This window comes from Arvicanthis niloticus, chromosome 16 (assembly GCF_011762505.2).
Source record: "Arvicanthis niloticus isolate mArvNil1 chromosome 16, mArvNil1.pat.X, whole genome shotgun sequence".
NCBI classification, from domain to species: domain Eukaryota; kingdom Metazoa; phylum Chordata; class Mammalia; order Rodentia; family Muridae; genus Arvicanthis; species Arvicanthis niloticus.
In genome coordinates this window covers 31,231,194-31,254,184 of record NC_047673.1, presented here as the reverse complement: position 1 = coordinate 31,254,184, position 22,991 = coordinate 31,231,194, and the positions used below count along the sequence as shown (strand labels likewise).

The following is a 22,991-nucleotide window of genomic DNA, read 5'->3' as shown; positions in this document are numbered from 1 at the left end:
CAGGCTGAATAAGCCATGGGAAGCAAGCCAGCAAGCAGCACCTCTTCAAAGCCTCTGCATCAGCTCCTGCCCCCAGGTTCTAGCCCTGCTTGAATTCCTGTCTTGACTTCCTCCAAGGATAGACACATGGAACTGTAAGTTGAATAACTCTTTCCTCCTCAACTTGCTTTCTGATCAAGGTGTTTTCATTGCAGAAACAGAAACCCTAAGACACACACTTAAAAATAAAAAAGAAAATATATCTAGTGCTGTTTGTCATTCCTCCTTTTATCTTTCTGACAGAATCAGGGCCTCACACATTCAAGACAGGACTATACTTGAGCGGAAGCACTAAATCATGGTGTATATCTGATAGAAACAATGGTCTAAAAGGAGAAACAAATCAAGTTTTATTGCATGAAGGGCCATTGCCACAAAGAAGACCACAGCTCCATCAAAGCAGTGAGCCCAGCTGGATTTCAGAATTCCTGCATTTCTTCATTATGGGTAGGCTAGCCTACAGTGAGTATTACAGGCTTGTTCCACCACTGTATGTTGCTATGTGTGGGGCAGTGATCTTGTCATTTTAATCCTCCATTCCTCAGTCTAAGAGCTGTTCTTGGGGAACACAACTGAAGAACCTCCGCTATACCTGAACACGTTTTAGATAATTAAAGTCAAATCTACACATGAGCCTCGGTCTCTAAAAAATGAACTGTGGAAAACTCTTATGAAAGCCTGAACGTGGTTTTGCGTAGAGAACAGAGGTGAATTTTTGTCATCAGAGCTATGGCAGACTGTGTTTTTAAAAATAGCTACTGCAAGATTTCCAGTGCACACTTCCTACAAACACAGGCTTTTCTTCAATTCTTCCACACTAGTGAGAGACAGAATTCTGTATCTTCTCCCTTTCTATCTCCAGTGGACTTAACCCACAGCAGAAATGATGATGGCAACACCCACCCACATCTAGATCTAAAGAGGAAGCACAGCTTCTACTTGGCTGGTCTGCCCTCTTTCCACATGGCCAAGTTGTGAGGAAAACCCAGGCCACCCTCAATGGCAATAGCTGATAACCTCCACTAAGGTCTTAGCCCAGGCCACCCTCAATGGCAAGAGCTGATAGCCTCCACTAAGGTCTTAGTATTGGGTAACAAAAATTGCCAGACAAGAAAATTCAGTGAGTTTTCACCTCATTCACACTTAAAGCCACACCAGCAAAGGAAAACCTGAGGAAACAATGAAGGGACATTAGTGGATGAGACCTGTGAGATAGAAATAAAGAGTACCTAACAAGGAAAAGAGTGGGAGAAAAGAAAACAAACAAGCAAAATAACCAACCAACTAAACAGAACCTAGGAATCATCTACCTGGTATGACAGAACAAAAAAGGCTAAAAAGAATGCTTGGCTCTTCAATGGTTAATACTCAAGAGTCATGTAACAAAAATACCAAATAGGCTTACGTAGATGTCATTTCACTAAGAGGAGGAGAAAACATTTCTTTTTGTTTTTTTTTTTTTCTCCGAGACAGGGTTTCTCTGTGTAGCCCTGGCTGTCCTGGAACTCACTCTGTAGACCAGGCTGGCCTCTAACTCAGAAATCCACCTGCCTCTGCCTTCAAGTGCTGGGATTAAAGGTGTGCGTCACCACCGTCCGGCGGGAGGAAACATTTCTAACAGCAAAAATCCTCATCTATTATAGTAACAGACCAATAAGTACTTGAATAATATTCATATTCTTGAATATGAAATTTAAGAATAGTGCCATGTAACTACCATCACAAAAGTGGGTGGACAATCCGCTACAAAAAGATGACACAGCCTTCTGAAAACTGTGGCCTTATGGGCATCAAGGTGACTATGAGGCAATCTCTCATTTAAACATCACTTCAATTTCTTTAAGCTATTTTTTAATTGTGCTAAATGAAAATATGTGCTAAGGTTACATACTATTCATATACTTACTATGGAAATGTTGTTGAAGTAGGAGCTAAAACTGGAGGATTCTTCCAGAACTCATCCAAAAGACTTTGAATAATTTTTCCCAGATCTGAGTGCATTGTAAACTGAAAATAACAGTAATACATAATGATAGAAACCCTCTCAAAAAGTGGTAACAAAATTTCATGTGTCACTCTAAATCCTAACCAATGTTTGCAGGCAGGAATAAACAGAAAAGGGGGCTGAAGTGATGGCTCACAGATAAGGGCACTTCATGTTTTTGCAGAGGCCCCAGGTTCAGTTCCTAGCACCTTCATGGCAGCTCATCTCTAAGTTCAGTTCTACATGACCTCTGGATTCTACGGGCCCTGCATGCATGTGGTGCACATACACGTAAGGCACAACACTCATACACATAAAATAAAGACTAAACAGGAACACAAGAGCACTGTGTCAACATGACTGACAACCCTTTCTGATAGAATCAGTACTACAAATATCAGGTTAAGAGTCTATTCAAGCAATGGGGCTAAAATACTCTCACACTTAACAATAATTTGATTGTTCAAAGTAAAATACCCAGGGTATATTAAGTTTTATCTTGTCACATTAATCAATCACATTGTATCCCAAAACTTCAAGTCACAGTCTTAAGTAAACAGTATTCTCCAGAGAAATTTAAAATTACTAATTTCAAGATAAAAATGTCTGTACATATCAGATTTCAAAAATAATAAAAATGTAATAAATGTGTCATATTACTCTGAAATGAACTATAGCACATACGTACATTGCTTACTAATGGAGAGGTAACATATAGTCCTTGACTATCCATTAAGTGATGTCTTATTGGTGGATAAACACTAATCACTGGTTTTTCCTGAGGAAACTGGGGAGGAAGTAATCTAGAAAAGGAATAACACAAGAAAACACAAACAAATGAAAAAAACTACAACATGTGACCATAATTTTAAAACAAAGTTATTTAAAAGCAAAATAAACCTTCATATTGACGTATATGGATTAATTTTTTTTGTGAGAAGTGCCTGAGTATAGATTTTGAGCAGACTGAAAATATACAAAAGGTTATGTTTTGGCAATAAGATAATTCAACACAACAGATTCTTTTTAATATAGAATACTGACACCATGTATTATAGGACAGCCTTTTTAGCATGTCAATGAATTGATTTCAAAGATAATATAATTTACTGAATAAAAAAATCTTAGTTGAAATTAGGCCATACCTTGTATCGAGCAAATTATGCAAAACTCTATTTGGTTATTTAGATTATGGCTCTGGCTGTGTGTGTGAACATGCACATGTGTGTGTGTGTGTGTGCGTGTGTGCGTGTGTGTGTGTGTGTGTCTACTGCACTTGTCACTGAGCCTTCATCTACGTAACTCTTAAATGCTGCACTAACATCTCTTTCCTCACTCTGAAAATCATGTACTTTCAAGAACAAAGAGTTCTTAATTCAGTAAAGTGAAAAGTTCTAACTGTTTTAAACACTATGAAATTCAGGTTAGTTTATGAAACACTTCAATAGAAGTTTACTAAATAATTTTAAACTTCTCTGCTTACATATTGCTAAGAAAATTATTTGTTGACAGCATTATAAAAAAGCAAATGAACAAACAATAAAGGTGCAATTTTGTTGGCCTCTCCTACCTACCTCTACCTGGACACTAGAAGAAAAATGCAATAAATTCGTTTATATAGATTATAAATAAAGTTTTGTTTGTTTGCTTTGTTGATTTTTTATAGCTAAAAAGTTTTAAAATAGTTTTGTAAAAGAGGCAATAAGCCATCTTTGGAGCCAACTAACCTGAGAAGATATTTGTTATCATTTACTATGTGTCTGTAATCTAAGCTACTATACAGACTCATGTAGCTCGTATTTGTGAAGCTGATTAGATTTTTGCCGGCAACTATACATCCACTCTTAGACTTGTTCAGAGAACTAATATTGAATAAGGCCTCCCATGTCCTTGTGTTAGCAATGACCCATGACAGTTATTTCACTAAACTAAGCACTATTTTATATTACTTTGAATGAGTTCATTTAAACAGCTTATTTATGATATTAACAAAAAGACAAAACAAAAACAGTTCCTATTACATGAAGTATAAATTACAATTTTATTCACAAACTAATACTGTCAAGCTGTTAAGATAGAAAGCAAAAATTAAAACCCACTATATAAAAAAAGAAACCAATACTACTTACATATTAATGTTAATTGTCAGGTTGTTTACTGTGAACGGCAATCTGTATTCCACATCTTTTTGTATTTCAGCTATACTGTAAGAGAAAATTTGGAAAAAGAAAAAGGAGATCAATGTTACAAATGTTAAATGTTGTATCTACTAAAACTTTTTAATTTTAATCACGGAACTTGGGTATCTGCTATAACTTGTATCTAGAAAGAAAATTGCCATAGTTGGAAAGGCTTACCAAATATGCAGGCAATGATACTCTGAACTATCTAAGGGATACGGGAAGGATGGTGAGGAAAACTCAAATTAATCTTAGATTGATTTAATATAATTTTTCCAACTTATCATTAGTAGAAGCGAGTGCAAGCCTTCTGGGTAATATGGGTCTACAAGTATCTAAGTTCTGTAAACTGCCACTATCCAGCTTTATGGACAGCTGGGGATGTCTGGCTCTTAACTGTTTAAACCAAGAAGTCCAGATGAATGTGTCTTGGAGTGGCAAGATAGCTGCTGGCTGCTTTCCATCTTGCCTCTTCTTCCACAAAGAAGCCTGATTTTATTCTGAGTAGCCACACTCTAGTCTTTCTGGTAACTAGCTGTTGTTAAAGACTTTAGTCTCATCCAATAAAAATACAGGTAGTAAGTAGTGACGCAGAGTTCCAGAGAAGCAGCTTAAAATGGAATTGAAAGAACAGGCAATACTCGGGTTTCTGTCTGCCTTTCTTGCCTTCTTCCCACTTCCCCCTGGATGCCAGGCTTGCACAGTAGCAGCCACTCTGAGCCATGAGTGACCCTATAAATGGGCAGCAGGTATTGCATAGTAATAAAACAAGGAGCTAGACTCCTTGATGAGTATGAAATTGTCAGCAAAATTTTTGTTTGCTTTTTTCTTTGACACAAGTCTTAAAATATATATGTATACATACACACACATGTATGTAGCCTTGAATACCTTCAAACTCCCAATAGAGACCAGGCTGGTCTTGTCCTCATAGAAGTCCATCTGCCTCTGCGCCAGTACCGGGATTAAAGACAAGTATCACGATGTCTCCCTCACTTAAGATTATTTTTACAAGAGATCAAAATAAGCTTTTATCTTCTTTGAGCTACTACTTTGGGTGTCATTATCACTATCAGAGCAGAGTTCCAAATATAAAGCCTTTATATTTGACACCCTACAAGCAGTTTATCTTATTATTGATTATAGGCATGTTTATCACTAAAATCTACTGAGAAATATGGAGCCTTAGGGAGCTCACTTGAAATGCTGACATTCATAATGGTTCTAAGGGAAACATACTAACTAGAGCTCAGTAGTTGATACTTAGTATTCAAGAATCTCTGAATGGACTAGCAAATGTATAATGACCTACTTTCTGTTATTTTAGTTATTTCAAACTAACAGCTTTTATAAAGCTTATTTATTCCTCATTATTGGACTATTATGTTTTCAAGCCTCTAACACTGTCTACAAGGCCATACCTCCCAACTCTTCCACCATCAACTAAGGACCAAGCAGTCACATATATGAGCCTACGGGAGCCACTCCCATTTAAACCACCACAATTAGGATGAAGCTATGAACAATCCTGATGTAAGTAAGCTTTTCCTTTAATACTCTATTGAATTATGCTGTCACTAACAAGATACAGGTAAGAAATTTGATGGTTACTTTCCTCCTTCCGTAGCATTTGTAGAACCTTCTGGCGCTAGGAAAGCTAACCATAAGGATGAAGCTTCCAGGTCAGAATCAGCTTAATTTTTCTTTGTTCTATGACTCAAATTTATAGTGTCTTTAGCAACAAGTATTGGAAGTGGAAGCCAGGGTGAACCAATGGTTTTCCTGAAGCCCTGATGTATATGGAGAAGGAATGTAGTTCCTTGTCTAAAACTAGGAATATGTGTGGTAAGGCTAGTATTGGCCTGAAGCCCAGGCCTTGGGGGATTAGCTGCAACTTGGATCCTGGGAAGCCAACTCCTCCCCAAAAAGGACTATGGTTATCAGTCCCAAGGCCATTCATGTGCTCAGTTCCTGACACACTTGCGATATCCTGTGTTCTTTCGTACACTATTGCTTGATTAGGTTCCTGCTGACTTTGTCCCATTATGATAAGCTTTCTGCTGACTCTGCCTGTCCCATGCTCCCTCACACACACATACCTGTTGGGCCATGCTGACAGGGTCTTACCATCAAATTCTGGTTAGAGGAGAAAAGTAATCAATCATATCCATCTATGAACCCTGACAGCTACAATAACTGGCCCATAAGGTGTATGCTCTGGGGCAATAGAGGCACAAGCATAATGGATTGCATGTACATCCCCGTCTACAACAGGATAACCACACCTAGCACCAATATAGGGACAAGAACCTGCAGCTAAACAGGTTCCTAGGGCTAGAGGAGAACAGCTAAATGACACAGAAGTAAACTGACTCCTACTGAGTTAATGTTAGATGCATTGATTAATACACCTCTCAAATCTCATCAGAAAAACTTCTATTTGCAATAGATGGTGATTAATAAAGACCTACAACTGTCCAAGATAAAGAGAATAAGAGACAAAGGAATGTTCAGCCCTAAATGGGACATCTACATCAAAATCCTCTCCTCCTAAGGCTCAGGGACCATGGTGAAAAGGAGGGGGAAAAAAAAAAACACTGTAAGAGCTAGAGGTGGTGGATATCCAGACACAGCAAGGCAGCTATACATACGAACACAGAGCAACTGTGACATGTGTTGGGGGCACAGAGGTCTTCGTACTCACAGAGAAGCACTAAGAGCACCGGGAATGTTAATCATGCAGGTGTGTCTCCTCAATGGAGGAGATAAAGTCAAATACCTGCATTCCATTCAGAAAGCTGACAGTGAATTTTGTTAATGACCTGGTGACCTTTTTGCTGGGGGGGGGGGGGGGGAGCCTCACCCAAATTCCCCAGAATGATTATATCAGACTCTTCCCTCCCTAGACCATTACCCATCCTTAGGGGAGATGTCACATGTACTTTGTAGCCTGGTATAGAACCCACCCTCATGGACACATGTATTCTGTAAGAGTCTGTAAGTAGTCACACCTTAAGCTTTATTGTGGACCTGGAGATGGACTGATGTTGCCTGAAAACCTTTTCTGAAATTGTACCATGTTTTATATGCTGACAATGAACTGTGCATCAGACTCCCCAAGTCTGATCCAGGTTGATAAAGTCAAACTGCATGGGGCAGGGGTGGAGGGCATCTTTCACTTTCCTGCCTAGATACCTGCAGGGGGGAAGTGGTGGTGCACACCTTTAATCCCAGCACTTGGGAGGCAGAGGCAGGAGGATTTCTGAGTTTGAGGCCAGCCTGGTCTACAGAGTGAGTTCCAGGACAGCCAGGACTACACAAAGAAACCCTGTCTCGGAAAAAAAACAACCAACCAACCAACCAAACAAACAAACAAACAGACAAACCTGCAGGGACCTCCTCATACAAGCACAAACCACATGAAAGCTTAAGTCAGAGCAAATACTAAAGTCCCCTTAGCAACGGCTGCTGCTGAAGAGGGAGAGTCGGCTTTCTTTAAAGCCATCACCTCTGGTACATAGTCGGTAGGTAAGTCAACCAAGCTCTAGTGGAAGGCCACACACTCAAGAATATATAGATAGCACAAACTAGATTTGATGGCTTAAAAAAAAAAAGATACCAAGTAAGTGGGTAGGGAAGGGGGGTAGACCTAGGAGGAGGATGGGGGAAATAAATATGATCAAAACATATTTTACAGAACTTTCAACTAATAAAAATTTAAGAAGAAAGAAATAGCTCAAGTAATTCAAACAGATAATCAGTTTCAGAAAATGCATGATTTTATGAAAGCTTTTCTTTGGGGACTGATTTTAGTTGCTACCATCCTCCCCTTTATGAATATTATATAATTAAAACAACGTCCTAACTTACTTTATTCCTCCACCGTACCAATATGTCACGGCACAAGGAATCAATAGTGAAAGAATCTTCTATCAGTTCAAGTCAAGTAGAGCACTTTATGAGTGAAAGCAAGGGCTTATTAAAGACAGATTTCCTAGGTTCAAATCCCACTTACTTGACTTCTACTTGGTCTGAGATTTGAACAAGACTGACCCCTTATGGGCTCATATATTTGAATGCTTAGTCATCAAGGAGTAGAACTCTTTGTGAAGGATTAGGAGGTGTGGCCTAGTTGGAGGAAGTGTGACACTGGAGGTAGGATTTGAGGTTTCAAAAGCTCATGCTAGGCCTAGTTTTCTCACTAGCCCTGCAGCTTAGGCATAGCACCATGCATAGTGTCACAATGATAAATGGAATAAACCTCTGAAACTCTAAGCAAGTCCCCAGTTAAATATGTTCTTTTCTAAGAGTTGAGTTGGTCATGGTATCTCTTCACAGCAATAGAATAATGACTAAGACCCTTGGTATGGGATCAACAGAAAGTTACTGAACCATTTTTTCTATTGGAAGATGATGATACTCTCACCCTACCGATTCAATATAGTACTGGAAGTCCTAGCTAGAGAGATTAGACAACAAAAGGAAGTCAAAGGGATACAAATAGGAAAGGAAGAAGTCAAAATTTCACTATTTGCAGATGATATGACAGTATACTTAAGTGACCCCGTAACTTCCACCACAGAACTCCTAAGCCTGATAAATAACTTCAGCAAAGTGGCTGGATATAAAATCAACTCAAATAAATCAGTAGCCTTCCTCTATTCAAAAGATAAACAGGCTGAGAAAGAAATTAGGGAAATGACACCCTTCACAATAGTTACAAACAATATAAAATACCTTGGAGTGAATCAAGCAAGTGAAAGATCTGTATGACAAGAACTTCAAGTCTCTGAATAAAGAAATCAAAGAAGATCTCAGATGATGGAAAGATCTCCCATGCTCCTGGATTGGCAGGATTAATTTAGTAAAAATGGCCATCTTGCCAAAAGCAATCTATAGATTCAATGCAATCCCCATCAAAATTCCAAATCAATTCTTCATAGAAATAGAAAGAGCAATTTGCAAATTCATTTGGAACAACAAAAAACCCAGGATAGCGAGAACCATTCTCAACAATAAAAGAACTTCTGGGGGAATCACCATCCCTGACCTCAAACTGTACTACAGGGCAATAGTAATAAAAACTGCATGGTATTGGTACAGAGACAGGCAGGAAGATCAATGGAATAGAACTGAAGATCCAGAAATGAACCCACACACCTATCACTTGATCTTTGACAAAGGGGCTAAAACCATCCAGTGGAAAAAGGACAGCATTTTCAGCAAATGGTGCTGGTTCAACTGGAGGTCAATTTGTAGAAGGATGCAAATCAATCCATTCTTAGCTCCTTGTATAAAGCTCAAGTCCAAGTGGATAAAAGACCTTCACATAAAACCAGATACACTGAAACTAATAGAAGAGAAATTGGGGAAGACCCTCGAATACCTAGGCACAGGGGAAAAAAGTTCCTGAACAGAACACCAATGGCTTATGCTCTAAGATCAAGAATTGACGAATGGGACCTCATAAAATTGCAAAGCTTCTGTAAGGCAAAGGACATTGTCAATAAGACAAAATGGCAACCAACAGATTGGGAAAAGATCTTTACCAATCCTACATCTGATAGAGGGCTAATATCCAAGATATACAAAGAACTTAAGAAATTATACTCCAGACAACCATATAACCCTATTAAAAAATGGGGTACAGAGCTAAACAAAGAATTCTCAACAGAGGAATCTCAAATGGCCAAGAAGCACCTTAAGAAATGCTCAACATCCTTAGTCATCAGGGAAATGCAAATCAAAACAACACTGAGATACCACCTCACACCAGTCAGAATGGCTAAGATCAAAAACTCAGGTGATAGTAGATGCTGGCAAGGATGCAGAGAAAGAGGAACACTCCTCCATTGTTGGTGGGATTGCAACCACTCTGGAAATCATTCTGGCGGCTCCTTAGACAATTGGACATAGCATTACCTGAGGACCCAGCTATACCACTCCTGGGCATATACCCAGAAGATGCTCCAACATATAACAAGGACATATGCTCCACTATGTTCATAGCAGCCTTATTTATAATAGCCAGAAGCTGGAAAGAACCCAGATGTCCCTCAACAGAGGAATGGATACAAAAAAATGTGGTACATTTACACAATGGAGTATTACTCAGCTATTAAAAATAATAAATTCAAGAAATTCTTAGGTAAATGGATGGAACTAGAAATTATCATCCTGAGTGAGTTAACCCAATCACAAAAGAACACACATGGTATTTACTCACTGATAAGTGGATGTTAGTCCAAAAGCTTGGAGTAGCCCAGACTCAACTCACAGACCACATGAAGCTCATAAAGAAGGAAGACCAAGTTGGGATGCCTCAGTCCTACTTGGAGTAACAAAAATACTCAAGGGAACAAATATGGAAACAAAACTTGGGACAGAAACTGAAGGAGGAGCCATCTGGAGACCATTCCACCTGGGTCTCCATCCCAGGTACAGTCACCTAAGCTAGACACTGATGTGGATAGCTGGAAGTGCATGCTGACAAGAACCTGATATAGCTGCCTCCTGAAAGCCTCTGCCAGAGTCTGACATATTCAGAGGCGGATGCTCACAGCTAACCATTGAACTGATCACTGGGTCCCCAATATAGGAGTGAGAGAGAAGACTGAAGGAGCAGAAAGGGTTTGTGACCCTATGAGGAAAGCAACAATACCAACCAACCAGAGCTCCCAGGGTCTAAACCACCAGCCTGGGAGCACATAGGGAGGGACCCATGACTCCAGCTGTATATGTAGAGGAGGATGGCCTTGTTGGAAATAGGTGGGAGAAGAGATTCTTGGTCCCATGAAGGACGAACACCGAGTGGGGGAAAATGTGAGGGTGAGGAGGTGGGAGTGGGGAGAGGGTAAGTGGGGGTACAGCCTCATAGAAGCATGAGGAGGAGGGATGGGATAGGAAGTTTCTGGGTAGTGGGGCGAAACGGGGTAAGGGGATAAAATCTGAAATGTAAATATAATACCCAATTAAAAAAAAAAGAAGAAGAAAGATGGTGATAATAGGTCACAGAAGCCTTGGATGTTGTCTGATAAAACACGGTCATACATGTGGGGCTTCAGAAGATTACTAGGCAAAGAACTGCTCGATGTGTTGCTGTTTTTAAAGAAAGCATTTATAAGAGTCACCTAAATTGTACCTCTTGGATTTGTGGTAAAGAAATTTTAACTTCCTAACATTTTTAGTCATTTTCAGAATTTTATTTAAAAAAATCAGAGGAAACTATTTAAATGCAAACTGCCAGTGAAGGGAGACAATCATAGTCCTACCCAGCTGTGAGACATAAATCACAATAATGACCAGCATGTCAAGATATCCATAAGGTGCAATGGTGGCATTCATATCTTGGCACTGACCAACAGCTGTCTCATTAGACCTAAGGCCTGCTCAATACCAGAGAAATCATGCCAGTATTGGAAACCTAGCAACTACCCAGGCTAGTGACGCCATGGATCTTGGCGGAGAACCTACTACCTCTACTTTACTAAGCTAGGATAATCACTAACTGCATTCTAAATACGTATTCTCATACCCACACATAAGTGCAGCTCTCATCCTTCATCAAAGAGGCTTCTCTTTGCAATAGACACAAACTATTAGATAAAATCATAACTGGTCAAACGTAGGAACAACTGATCTTGGGGTACTCAGCCCAAGTGTATAGATCTACAACAAAACTTCTGCACCTCAGGCTCAGGGACTGCCTTAGAAGAGAGAGCAGAAGATGGTAAGAGCCAGAGAACCAGAAAATCTGCTGTGATGTTGTGTCTCCTAGAAATGATAGGGCAGTTTCACTCATAACAATTGGCTAAACAAAAGGCTCACAACGACAACAGCAGTAGACACACTACTATAGAAAGGGGGAAACTCAGGGAGCCTTGCATATAGAAGGGAGTGCCCTACCACTAATGTTTTACTTCAAGTGTTTCTCAATCTTTGGAGCTATATAAATCTTCAATATAAAATGTTTGGTCTGCATTCCACCTGGGTATTCACCCCATGTACAGCCACCTAAGCTAAACACTGTTGTGGATGGCTAGAAGTGCATAATGTGAGGAACATGATATAGCTGTCTCCTTAGAGGTCTGCCAAAGACTAACACACTCAGAGGACAATGCTCACAGTTAACCACTGATATGATCAGGGGTTTCCCAATGGAGAACTTAGTGAGAGGACTGAAGGAGCAGAAAGGGTTAGTGACCCCAGGTGGAAAGCAACAATACCAAACAACCAGAGCCCCCCAGGGTCTAAACCACCAGCCTGGGAACACATAGGGAGGGACCCAAGACTCCAGAGGTATATGTAGGGGAGGATGGCCCTGTCAGACATAGGTGGGAGAGGAGTTTCTTGGTCCCATAAAAAAAAAAAAATGAACACACAGTGGGGGAGGGGGGGATGTGAGGGCGGGGAATGGAAAGTGAGGGGGTAGGTGCTGTCACTGCCTCATAGAAGCATGAAGAGGGGGATGGGATAGGAGGTTTCTGGGTGGTGGGAGGAAGTAGGGTAAGGGGATAAAATCTGAAACGTAAATACTACAACCAATTTTAACAAGCGGGGGGGAAAAAAAGTCGTCAGAACCAACATCTTTAAAAAAAAATGTCAGGCCCCTGGGGGTGGGAAATTTTTTTTTTCTTGATACTAAAACTTGTTCTGAGAATTGTATATTGCAGAATACACAGCCTTGGTGTATCTACTCATCAAGCATACTGAGCAGACCTGCCCAAACCTCCTATGTCCTGGAATTCCATCTGGATTCAGTGAAGACACAGCATCAGAGGCTTATCAACTTACTCTTCCCCCCACCCCTCTTCTAAAATCTCAACGCCCTTAATCAGCTTGAAGAAGTTAAAGAAGAGTCAGCGCCCCTATTCCCTGAGCTTGGGGACTAATGTGGTTAATAATGGTCTGTCTTTCTAGGGAAAAGTAGTGGTTTTGTTGGAACAGGGGGGATTAGCTAGGACTTATTGCATAGCCATAACCTATTGGTAGAAATCTGTATAATTATCAAGATGAAGTTATAATTTCTTAAATGGTACAAAATTTACTTTGATTTCAAATTTAAGGTTTTCATTGGTATGAGCCTCTTATTAATATAAAAATGAGATGAATATTGATACTCTCATGGGCATTGTGCCTGTATAACACATTTAGGAATACAAGGCCTAGACCCAGTCCTTCTTTAACTTTTTTAACTGATTTGGGACGGTTAACCTATGAGTTAAGGGACTATAGCAAATTCATGGCTTTGAGTTTATTGTTAGGAGGTTCCCATATTTTATTTAGAAATAGCTGAGAGGAGTGAACAGACAACAGTCCAGGTTACCTTACATGGATAGTTGGTTTTCAAAACATCAGAAGTCCATAGAACTGACGCTACAAATATTTATATATTAATGTTCATTTTGATTAGAGACCTGTCTGCTCCTGACAGCTTCCTGTCGTGGATTCTAAGAAGAAATTGAGCATCCTTGGAGATACTCCAGTTGTGCGGTAACAGCCACTAGGCAAGAATTGCCTCTCTCCATCTACAGACAAATTACTGTCCAGAAAAGGACACACATGCAGAATAGTCGACTGATTATATCTGCCTAGACAGAGTAATCAGCCCTTAATAATCCTGCATCACTAAGGTCTGTCAGATGATTCTGGGCCAGAAGGCTGAAGATTTGATGCTCCAACGTTCGGTAGTATAGGGGCTTTTCAGGTGTTCAGCGGTCTCTATAAATTGGCTAAGTTTTAGAAGCTATGCTTAGTGCTTCCCATAACTTCAGTTAACTCAGTCATTCTGGATTTCTGATGGGGTTGAAGACCTATAGTCTCATAACCAATCCTGGCTATTTACTTTGAGAGAAAAGATCTGAGTAGATGGTTTTCAGCTGACATTCATTCTAAAGCCAAAAAACCAGGATCAAAAGTAAGTGTTTTAGTTAGAAGAGATGACAGAGGTTCTGGTTAGTCAACAGAATGATGGACTGGGTATTAGGACTATCTTGTACCTCACTGATACAATTAGGAATAAGTATGCTCTAATTGTATTTTGAGAGAAAAGTTTTACTTTAACAGGAAGAGTGATATGTAGGAGGAGCTAAGTGGGAAGGAGTACTGACAGGAAGAGATGGAACAAGGAGAGAAGATGAAGAAGAGGAGAAGCTAGGTGATGAGAGAGAGAAAGAGAGAGGGGGCATGGAGGCAGATGTTCACATGTCTCCACCAGTCAAAGATAGTTTTTATATCTAGGTTGGGTATTGGGTTACGCTTCTGATTGAGCATTACCAAACTTATAAATCCTTTGATTAACATTTTTAAAAAATTGTATAAAAGCAAAAAGGAAAGAGGGGGCATGGGACAGGGGTGTTCTAGGGAGGGGAAATGTGGAAAGGGGATGGCATCTTAAATGTAAATAAAATATAAAATAAAAAAAAATGTTTGGTCTGGAGAGATAGTTCAGCAGTTAAGAGCACTTTCTTCTCCTGTAGAGGACCTAGATTCAGTTCCAAGCATTCACAGGGCAGGCAGCTCACAGCCATCGTTAACTACATACAGTTTCAGGGAATCCAATGCCTTTTTTTTCACTGTCAGTACCACACATACATATGATGCACTTTACATGCATGTAGGCAAAACACTAATACAAATAAAAGAAGCAAATCTATAAATGTTTAAACTTCTGTTAGTCAGAATATATAATTAATTGGCCTCACATTTTAGTAGTTCCTAAATGTGAATCCAAAACACATATTAGTTATAGCTAAAAGTTGTCTTTAAAAAATAAGCAATTGTTTATTGTTTGATTTGTATTTACTGTTCATAAGGATTTTTCCTAAATACAGTAAAACTGAACAGATACAATGTACCCAGTAATTTTCAGGAAAATAGGAATACTGAAATTACTATGTTTCTAGGAACATTCAGCTTGACGGGAAAGTTAGGTGACTCTTGGGAAGAACAGTTCAAGATACCACATATATTTCTACAAGGTAATTTGAATTATCATTCATAAGTAAACCTCTCAAAAGGATTCAGACAATTTTCATTTACCATATACATCTTAAAAAAAAAAAAGACCAAATAATTTCTAAAAAGTAAATCAATAACAGCATAAAAAGCAAGTATTACCAAAAGCAGACATGAAAATGTGAGAAAGCTTGCAAGATGAAAGATGAAAAGCAGGCAGGTGGTGCATGCCTGTAATCTCAACACTTGGGAGGAAGAGGCAGGAGGATCACCACTGTCCAGGCCAGCTTGGTCAGAGAGACAGGGCAACACAGTGAAACCTTTTTAAAATTTGATTGAAAGGACAGAAAATTAAAAAAGAAAAAAAAAGTACCTTCACCCCCACACATAGGACCAACGCAAAGTGAGTGTGAGGTCATCTCTAGAACCCAGTCCTTGCAAAACAAGAATATGCAGGGAGAGGGAAGGTCCTTTCTCTTTTCTCAGCTTGTTCCAGAGTATACAGGAGGCATCTGCATGAGAATAGCCATGCTGCAGGAAGTTACTGACTCTTGCCCACTATAGAAATAGCCATTCTTTCCCCTTCTTTACCACAGGCAAGTTAAGAGTGAACAGATAAAGAAACCACAAACAAGTAGAAAGAAATCTCAAAAGCAGAAATAAGAACATCAAAAAGCTTTCAAAGGGAAAAAAATATTAGAAGAAGGAACCTAACTCAACAAACCAGAAAACAGAAACAAAAAACAAAACAAACCTCAAGGAAACAAAAGATTTCAAATTTGTTTGCTTAATATCTTCATAAGAACATATATCAGTATAAATATGCAGTTGATACGAACATGAAAAACTAAGGATTTTAAAATAAATAACTTAAGTAAATGGTGTGTGTTATTTGGAAAATACTTTAGCCTAAATCAGTCTCTTGGAGAACACAGATATAAGAAATTCTAACGTTACCTGTGTGATTGTTTTCAGAGCTGTGTGACATCTACCCACTGATTTCCTAATATCTTCTCATCAATGTTCTAAACACACAGGATAATGACCGTGGACACAGGAGACACGGGTGGAGGACAGAGTGGGAGAGCTTCACTCAAGTACTTTAAAAGTCAGCTAAGACTAACCAACGAGGAAAAGGGAATTGGAGAACATACTCTTGAAAAAGCTTCACATGCAAAATAAAACAAAAGTGCCTGCTATAGTTTAGGTTGGAAATGTTCTCCAAAGGGACCTAGGTGACAAGGCTTGGTTCCAGCACTGGTACTGGAAATTTGAGTTTTACAAAGTGGCCAGCTCACTGACCGAGGGATTTAGGTTACTGGAAGCCTGTGCCTTAAAGAAGATTATAGGACTAGAGTTTCTGATTCTGTTTTTAACCTTGCTATCCAATGAACAGTTGTGCAACATGCTGCTGTCATCATGTGCTGCTTCATCACAGGCCAGAAAACAGGGCAAACTTGTCAGAAACGGAAACCTCCTACTGTCCCAGTGAGCAACACTTGGGTTTATTATCTGTCTTAATGAGGTTAATCTCTTTAACAACTAAACCTTTACTACCTTTTTTTGTTTCTACTTCTGAAACAAGGTTTTACCATGTTTTCTAGGCAGGCCTTAAACATACGGTGCTCCTGCCTCTGTCTGCTGAAAGCTGGGACTACCACCAAGTGTGGCAGCTTTTGATTATACCTTTAAACACGCTCCTTTTCTGTCTAGTCTCAAAATTTCCAATTCTTTCTTCCAAATATGTTTGCTCTCAAGAGTATCTATGCTGCTGCCTGAATGCTGTGCTATTTTGAAATTTCCTACATCAAAAACACTACTCCATTCACTTTAAGCTCAGTTTCCCATAAAGTTTCCAGAAAGCCACATTTCTGCTTGCTGATTGCCTCTGGTCAGATACCCTACAGTTTTAACCTCATCAGCTTGACCTCTTCTGTCTCTCCATTTCTCTATCACCAGACTGGTCTTCTAAATGCCTACCAGGTGACTATTAAGTTCTAGCTATAATCCTAGGCTTTCGAAAGCCCTTGGTCCAAATTTTTCCAAACCAGCAGCTTTTCCATACCGTCTTAGGAACAGTCACACAAGGACTCTACTTCTCAGTAGGTTCATTTTAGGTCACAGTTGAGATTTTAGCCCATGATTGGCCCCTTTTGAGGGAGGCCTCTGGGGAGCTCAACATCTTCTTATTCTTCCTCTTATGAAACATTTTATTGCAACAAGTTAACCTCAAATGCCTATAGTGGCTAGGGAATGTGTGAGAATATACTGCAGCTTATACAATAGAGAATGGTAAAATGGGAAGAGGCCAGTGTAGCACAGAGGACATTTGCTGTTAACTTGAAGTAAATGTTGCTATATAAAGATTGTTGCTAGATGTTCTTATTTTTAAAAGAAAAGTTACAAGAGTCATGATAAGGTTAGGGATATGCATTACATTTAATTCAATGTTCCAAAAATAAAGTCTTTCAAAACAATATTGGAGACTTGGAAATTTTAACATAAAGTTTCAGCTTTAAATACTGAATATAAATCCTTCAATAAAAATAATAGAAGGGGTTAAAAGATAACATATATCCTCTTGTTATAAGATTGTTATGGTTTGATATTTTTAAGTCTTACAAACTAAGAGTCAAATCTGTAGAAAGACTTACTAGAAATCAATGAGCTGAAGAGTACAACCTTACACTATGAACAAAGAACAATGCTTAAAGCTGTCAAGTCAACAACTACACAAAAGCTCACTCTCAGGGAAGTTACAGGATTTAGGTTTGAATAAAAAGGACTATGTGATCCATATCTGACCTCGCATCCATCCCAGCACTGGGATTATATAAAAGAACCATAGACAGAAAACAGATAATTGGAAGAACTGAATGTTTTACAGACTGTGCATCTAGTATGCGTTAGAACTACAACCAGAAATCTAGGACAGATTGATTACAAAGCTGCTACTCCAGCAGTTCTCAACCTGTGGGTCTTTATTTCTTTGGGGACTGAATGGCCCTTTCACAAGGATCTCCTACGACCATCAGAAAACACAGATATTTGCATTACAATTCACAACAGTAGCAAAATTACAGTTATGAAGTAGCAACAAAAATAATTTTATGGTTGGGGTCACCACAACATGAGGAACTGTATGAAAGGATGGCAGCGTTAAGAAGGTTGAGAACCACTGCTATATTCCTTTGTGCGCCCCCTACAGGTCTACAATGCTGGGATTCATTTTGTTTTGTGCCTTTAAGAACGTCATTACATTGAGAGACTTGAGGAATCAACTGACTTTCTAAGCTGAGTAGAGCAAAGATCAACCAGGCAGTCAATCCTGTCAGTTCAGTGGTCATAAGGCATGTAAGGATTACAGGGCACGAGTGACCCATCTGTAGCTCCTGACTTCTTGGCTTTCTTTCATTAGGAATCTATTTGTTATACAAAAGGAAAATAAAATTCTGTATGCCATCACAAACAACTTAATATACTCTTGTTGAATATGCAAACAAAGCAGCACTCCCATTATATATAATTAATTAGTATTAAAATCAATGCAGAAGCCTTTTACCTAGGAGATCCAGGTAAAGGTAATAAAGATGGCTTATTACTTGTATAACTTTGAACTTACAGTTAATTAAAAATAATAGTTACTACTCATAACATAGCTTTAGGTTGTTTAAGAGATAAAGAAATTAATTAATAAAGAGGCTAATTAACTTTAGATATTGAGAAAAGAGAGACCTGTTGAGAAAAGAGAGACCTGTTTAGAACAGTCATTATTACCTCATCCATTTGGAGTATTTCCTGTGGGTGCAACACAGAGAAATTCTACTAAACAGCTTCACTTCTGGAGACCTTACATATTAACCTGGTTTATAACCTGGTTATAACCTGGTTAGCAAGAAACGTCACAAACAGACAAGTTACTGAGAAGGAGCGTGAAGGTCACATCCCCAGTGAGGAATTATTTATCTTAAACACTAAGTACCACAGAGGACAGGAGGTTTGCTCCAGAGTTGACTTAGCAGGAAAATCTTGTTCTTCTATTTTACCTTAGCTGTCAGCCTTCAATCAAAATCCAAAACAGTTCCAGAAGCCCCCTAAACAACAATATTTAAAATACACGAAGCATTTTTTCCCATTTGTTTTTCTTCCCACACAGCTCTATGTTATTGAGAAAACCTAGACTTTCCCTCTGACTTCTATTTATCAAGAGTCCTACCTCCTAGCACTGAGCAAGCAGAGGCAGGTGGCTCCCTGTGAGTCAATGAACTAATGAACAACCAACTAGCAAACAAACAAAGGAGAAAACTACAAAAAGACGAGAAGATCATCACTGATTATTTACACCTCCTGGGGTTGAAAAGGGCCTCCACCAAGTCAGATTAGAAACAGAACACTTACAGGTGTTCTTTAATTATTTCAGAGAAAATGGAAAGGAAAGCAATAATCTCTTCCAAAGTAAACTTTTTCAAGGAGTTAGGAGAATTTGTTTTTCAACAAATACACTCTGAAGTTTTAATGCAGTGGTTCTCAACCAGTGTGGGCGGTAATCCCTTTGGGGATTGAATGACCCTTTCACAAGTTTTGGGTCGAATAGATGATAAATTGAATATCAAATATTTACTTCATGATTCACAACAGTAGCAAAATTACAGCTATGAAGTAACAACAAAAATAATGTTATGGTTGGGGTCACCAGAACATGAGGAACTTTATTAAAGGGTAGCAGCATTAGGAGGGTTGAGAACCACTGTTTTAGTGGTAAACTTAATGGTGGGATTATTATTATCTAGAAGATTAGTTCTTGAGTCCAAGCCATATAACTTCCACTTTCACTTTCATAGAGGACTTAAACGTGTCCTCTTGCTTTGGTTAAACACCTTGAGTTTTCTAGGACAGTTTCAGGCTTGTTCCTGCAGGATATCACTCATTTCAAAAAGAAAAAAAGTTATGAAATTCATCTAATCCTTTGAAGAAGGTAAGAATTTGTTAAAGTGTTTAAGAGATTCTTAAATGTTTAGAATTATTCATATTTAATTGTAAGTTTAAAGTATTTCCATTAAAATATCAAGAACTTACAAGAATCAAATACTTAGGGTTGTTATGTTCTACAGTATGTAGATAATGTCACCTGCCCATAATTTCTAGTTCAAAGATTAGCACACAAAATAGTTTTGCATCCATTTAAGGATACTTACTGATCCTTTTAAACCAACTCCAGAACTCCTTCAATGAACAATTACCGATTTATTAACTCTATTTGGGACCAAAGTACAAACTTCAAATCATTTCCCCCATGTAGTAGCCTTAGCAGTAAGAGACTCCAGTGCTTCAAAAGTTCCATCTTATCCTCCAAGAATAAAAAAATCACCAACATCACTAACAGAAAAGAGTAAAGGCTAAGAAATAATTCTAATAGTGTTTCTGCAATAGTAGTACTAACATAGTCTACAATTTTCTAAGTAGACATTATAAGGCAGAAACCTTTGTAGTGTTTCTCAAAAATTTGTCAGCTTATTTTACACTATCTTGCAAGTGTAGCTTGCAAAAGTGTTTGGGGTTTGTTTGCTTTGTTTTTGTTTTTCAAAGCAGGGTTTCTTTGTGTAGCTCTAGTTATCCTGGACTTCACCTGAAGGTTAGCTTTTAAAACAAAACACCAGCTGGGCGGTGGTGGCACATGCCTTTAATCCCAGCACTTGGGAGGCAGAGGCAGGCAGATTTCTGAGTTCGAGGCCAGCCTGGTCTACAGAGTGAGTTCCAGGACAGCCCGGGCTACACAGAGAAACCCTGTCTTGAAAAACCAAAAAAAAAAAAAAAAACCATTTAACACCATTTAGAGTAAGGCTGACTTATGTTGGAGTTCAGAAATTGCTACCATCATAAGTATAGCACTTGAGCATGCTGAGTCCCTTGAACTAAGGGAGACTTTTGAAGCCTTAGAAGCAAATTCTCCTACTGTCTTATCTCTTACCCTACATTTTCTTCTGCAAGTAGTCATAAAAACAAGAGTTCCCTTTCCTCATGGATAATAAAAGAAACCTAACACCTAGAAAGGCCACTCTTAGAAAATCCGCTTTCTAGAGGGGTTCTGTCCCTCTAACAGGGTAAAAGGAATGCTGCACAGAAGAACAGATAAGAATAGGATGACTGGTCGGGCATGGTGGCGCACGCCTTTAATCCCAGCACTTGGGAGGCAGAGGCAAGCGGATTTCTGAGTTCGAGGCCAGCCTGGTCTACAGAGTGAGTTCCAGGACAGCCAGGACTACACAGAGAAACCCTGTCTCGAAAAAAAAAAAAACAACCCAAAAACCAAAACAAAAGAATAGGATGACTGGCAGCACTTGGGAGGCAGACAGGCAAATCCCTGAATTCAAGGCCAGCCTGGTCTACAGAGCAGAGTCCAGGACAACTAGAGCTACACAGAGAAACCCTGCTTTGAAAACCAAAAACAAGCAAGCAAAAAAACCGCAGGCACAGGACTCCTTAGGTTCCTCTATTTCAGTCAACTACCATTAGATCATGCCCTTCTGTCCAAACTCATTCCTACCTATCTGCCTACTCCTAAGCACAAAAAGGTTTCATTGGGACTCTGGGACTTCATTTATGAAAGCTCTATGCCACATAAAATTTTGCTTAAATAAGCCTTTTTTTTTTTTTTTTTTTTAATTTTTCGAGACAGGGTTTCTCTGTGTAGCCCTGGCTGTCCTGGAACTAACTCTGTAGACCAGGCTGGCCTCCAACTCAGAAATCCGCCTGCCTCTGCCTCCCAAGTGCTGGGATTAAAGGCGTGCGCCACCACCACCCGGCTAAATAAGCCTATATTATGCTTCTCTCGTGTAGCCAGCCTAAAGCTTTAAATGTGGAGCCAAATAGAAAAAAGTGAGAAGTCTAAAGACTAACAATTACAAGACAGCGAGAGGTTATTGGAACAGGGTGAGCTTTAATTACGGACTCAAAAGGATTATCACCAGGACAGAGTTATCTAAAAACACTGGCTTGCCTTTCCTTCGATGATGCCACAGTTTAATTTTCCAGTTTGTAAAACTTGGGAATATATCTTCCCTACTGTCTCTAGCCAAGTGTTAGCACGTTAATAATTCGAAGGCAATGCTATAATCATGTGGATAAGAGAGAAAACTAGCGTGGGAGCTAGGGATGCTGAACACAGATAAAGAGCGATAACTCCGTTTGGTCAGTGGCGATGAGCAGTCAAGAGAGGAGCTGAACAGCCAGTGGTGGAGCACCAGGGACACACTTGGGAAGCAAGCGCCTAACCCACTGGAAGGACTATCAACAGGAGGCAGGTGGCCGAGTGACCCGCGGGGCTTCACGGGTGTTTGCAGGCAGCCCGCCCTCCCGTCCCTACTTTACCCTCGGTCAAAGCCACCAGTCACCTGGAATGGGAGTTCCGGAGTGACTCGATCAGCCGCTGCTTCTGCTGCTGGAGACTGGTGAGGCCAGCAGGGGACCCGGCCGCGGAGGATGACGCGCTCTTGGCCAGGGGAAAGAGCCAGCTCATCCTCCTCGGGTCCCCGGGCCCGAGGCCCTAGAAGGTTCCGGCTTGCTGCTGCTCCTCGCTTAGCCCAGTGGTTCTCCGGCGACCGAGCACGGCCGGGACGCCAGAGGCCGCGCCGTCTCCCACACGCTGCGCTCGCGAGTCCCTGGCTCCGGAGGGACGGAGCTACCACTGCGGGCGGCTGGAAAAGGACGACTCGCCGGCTGGACAGAACCCGGTGCGCTCCAGACACAACACCACCCGGTCAGTTAGCTAGGCCCGTCGCCTTGGCCGGAGCTCCGCCGCCGGGCGTCAGTCACCTGCCCGCCCCGCCTCCTGA

At 40.0% G+C, this 22,991-nt stretch overlaps 1 protein-coding gene across 1 annotated transcript in view; it reads right to left on the bottom strand.

The window, feature by feature from the left end:
* The window catches only part of Vps37a (VPS37A subunit of ESCRT-I), a 38,240-nt gene extending 15,251 nt beyond the window's left edge, over positions 1 to 22,989 (bottom strand). The window contains exons 1-4 of the mRNA XM_034520267.2: positions 22,551 to 22,989; positions 4,153 to 4,227; positions 2,712 to 2,826; positions 1,946 to 2,046 (exon numbers count right to left, since the gene is read on the bottom strand). Coding sequence (XP_034376158.1) covers positions 1,946 to 2,046; positions 2,712 to 2,826; positions 4,153 to 4,227; positions 22,551 to 22,675 — 416 coding nt within the window. The 5' untranslated portion in view covers positions 22,676 to 22,989. The remainder of the gene's footprint in view (positions 1 to 1,945; positions 2,047 to 2,711; positions 2,827 to 4,152; positions 4,228 to 22,550) is intronic.
* Positions 22,990 to 22,991: the final 2 nt, after the last annotated feature.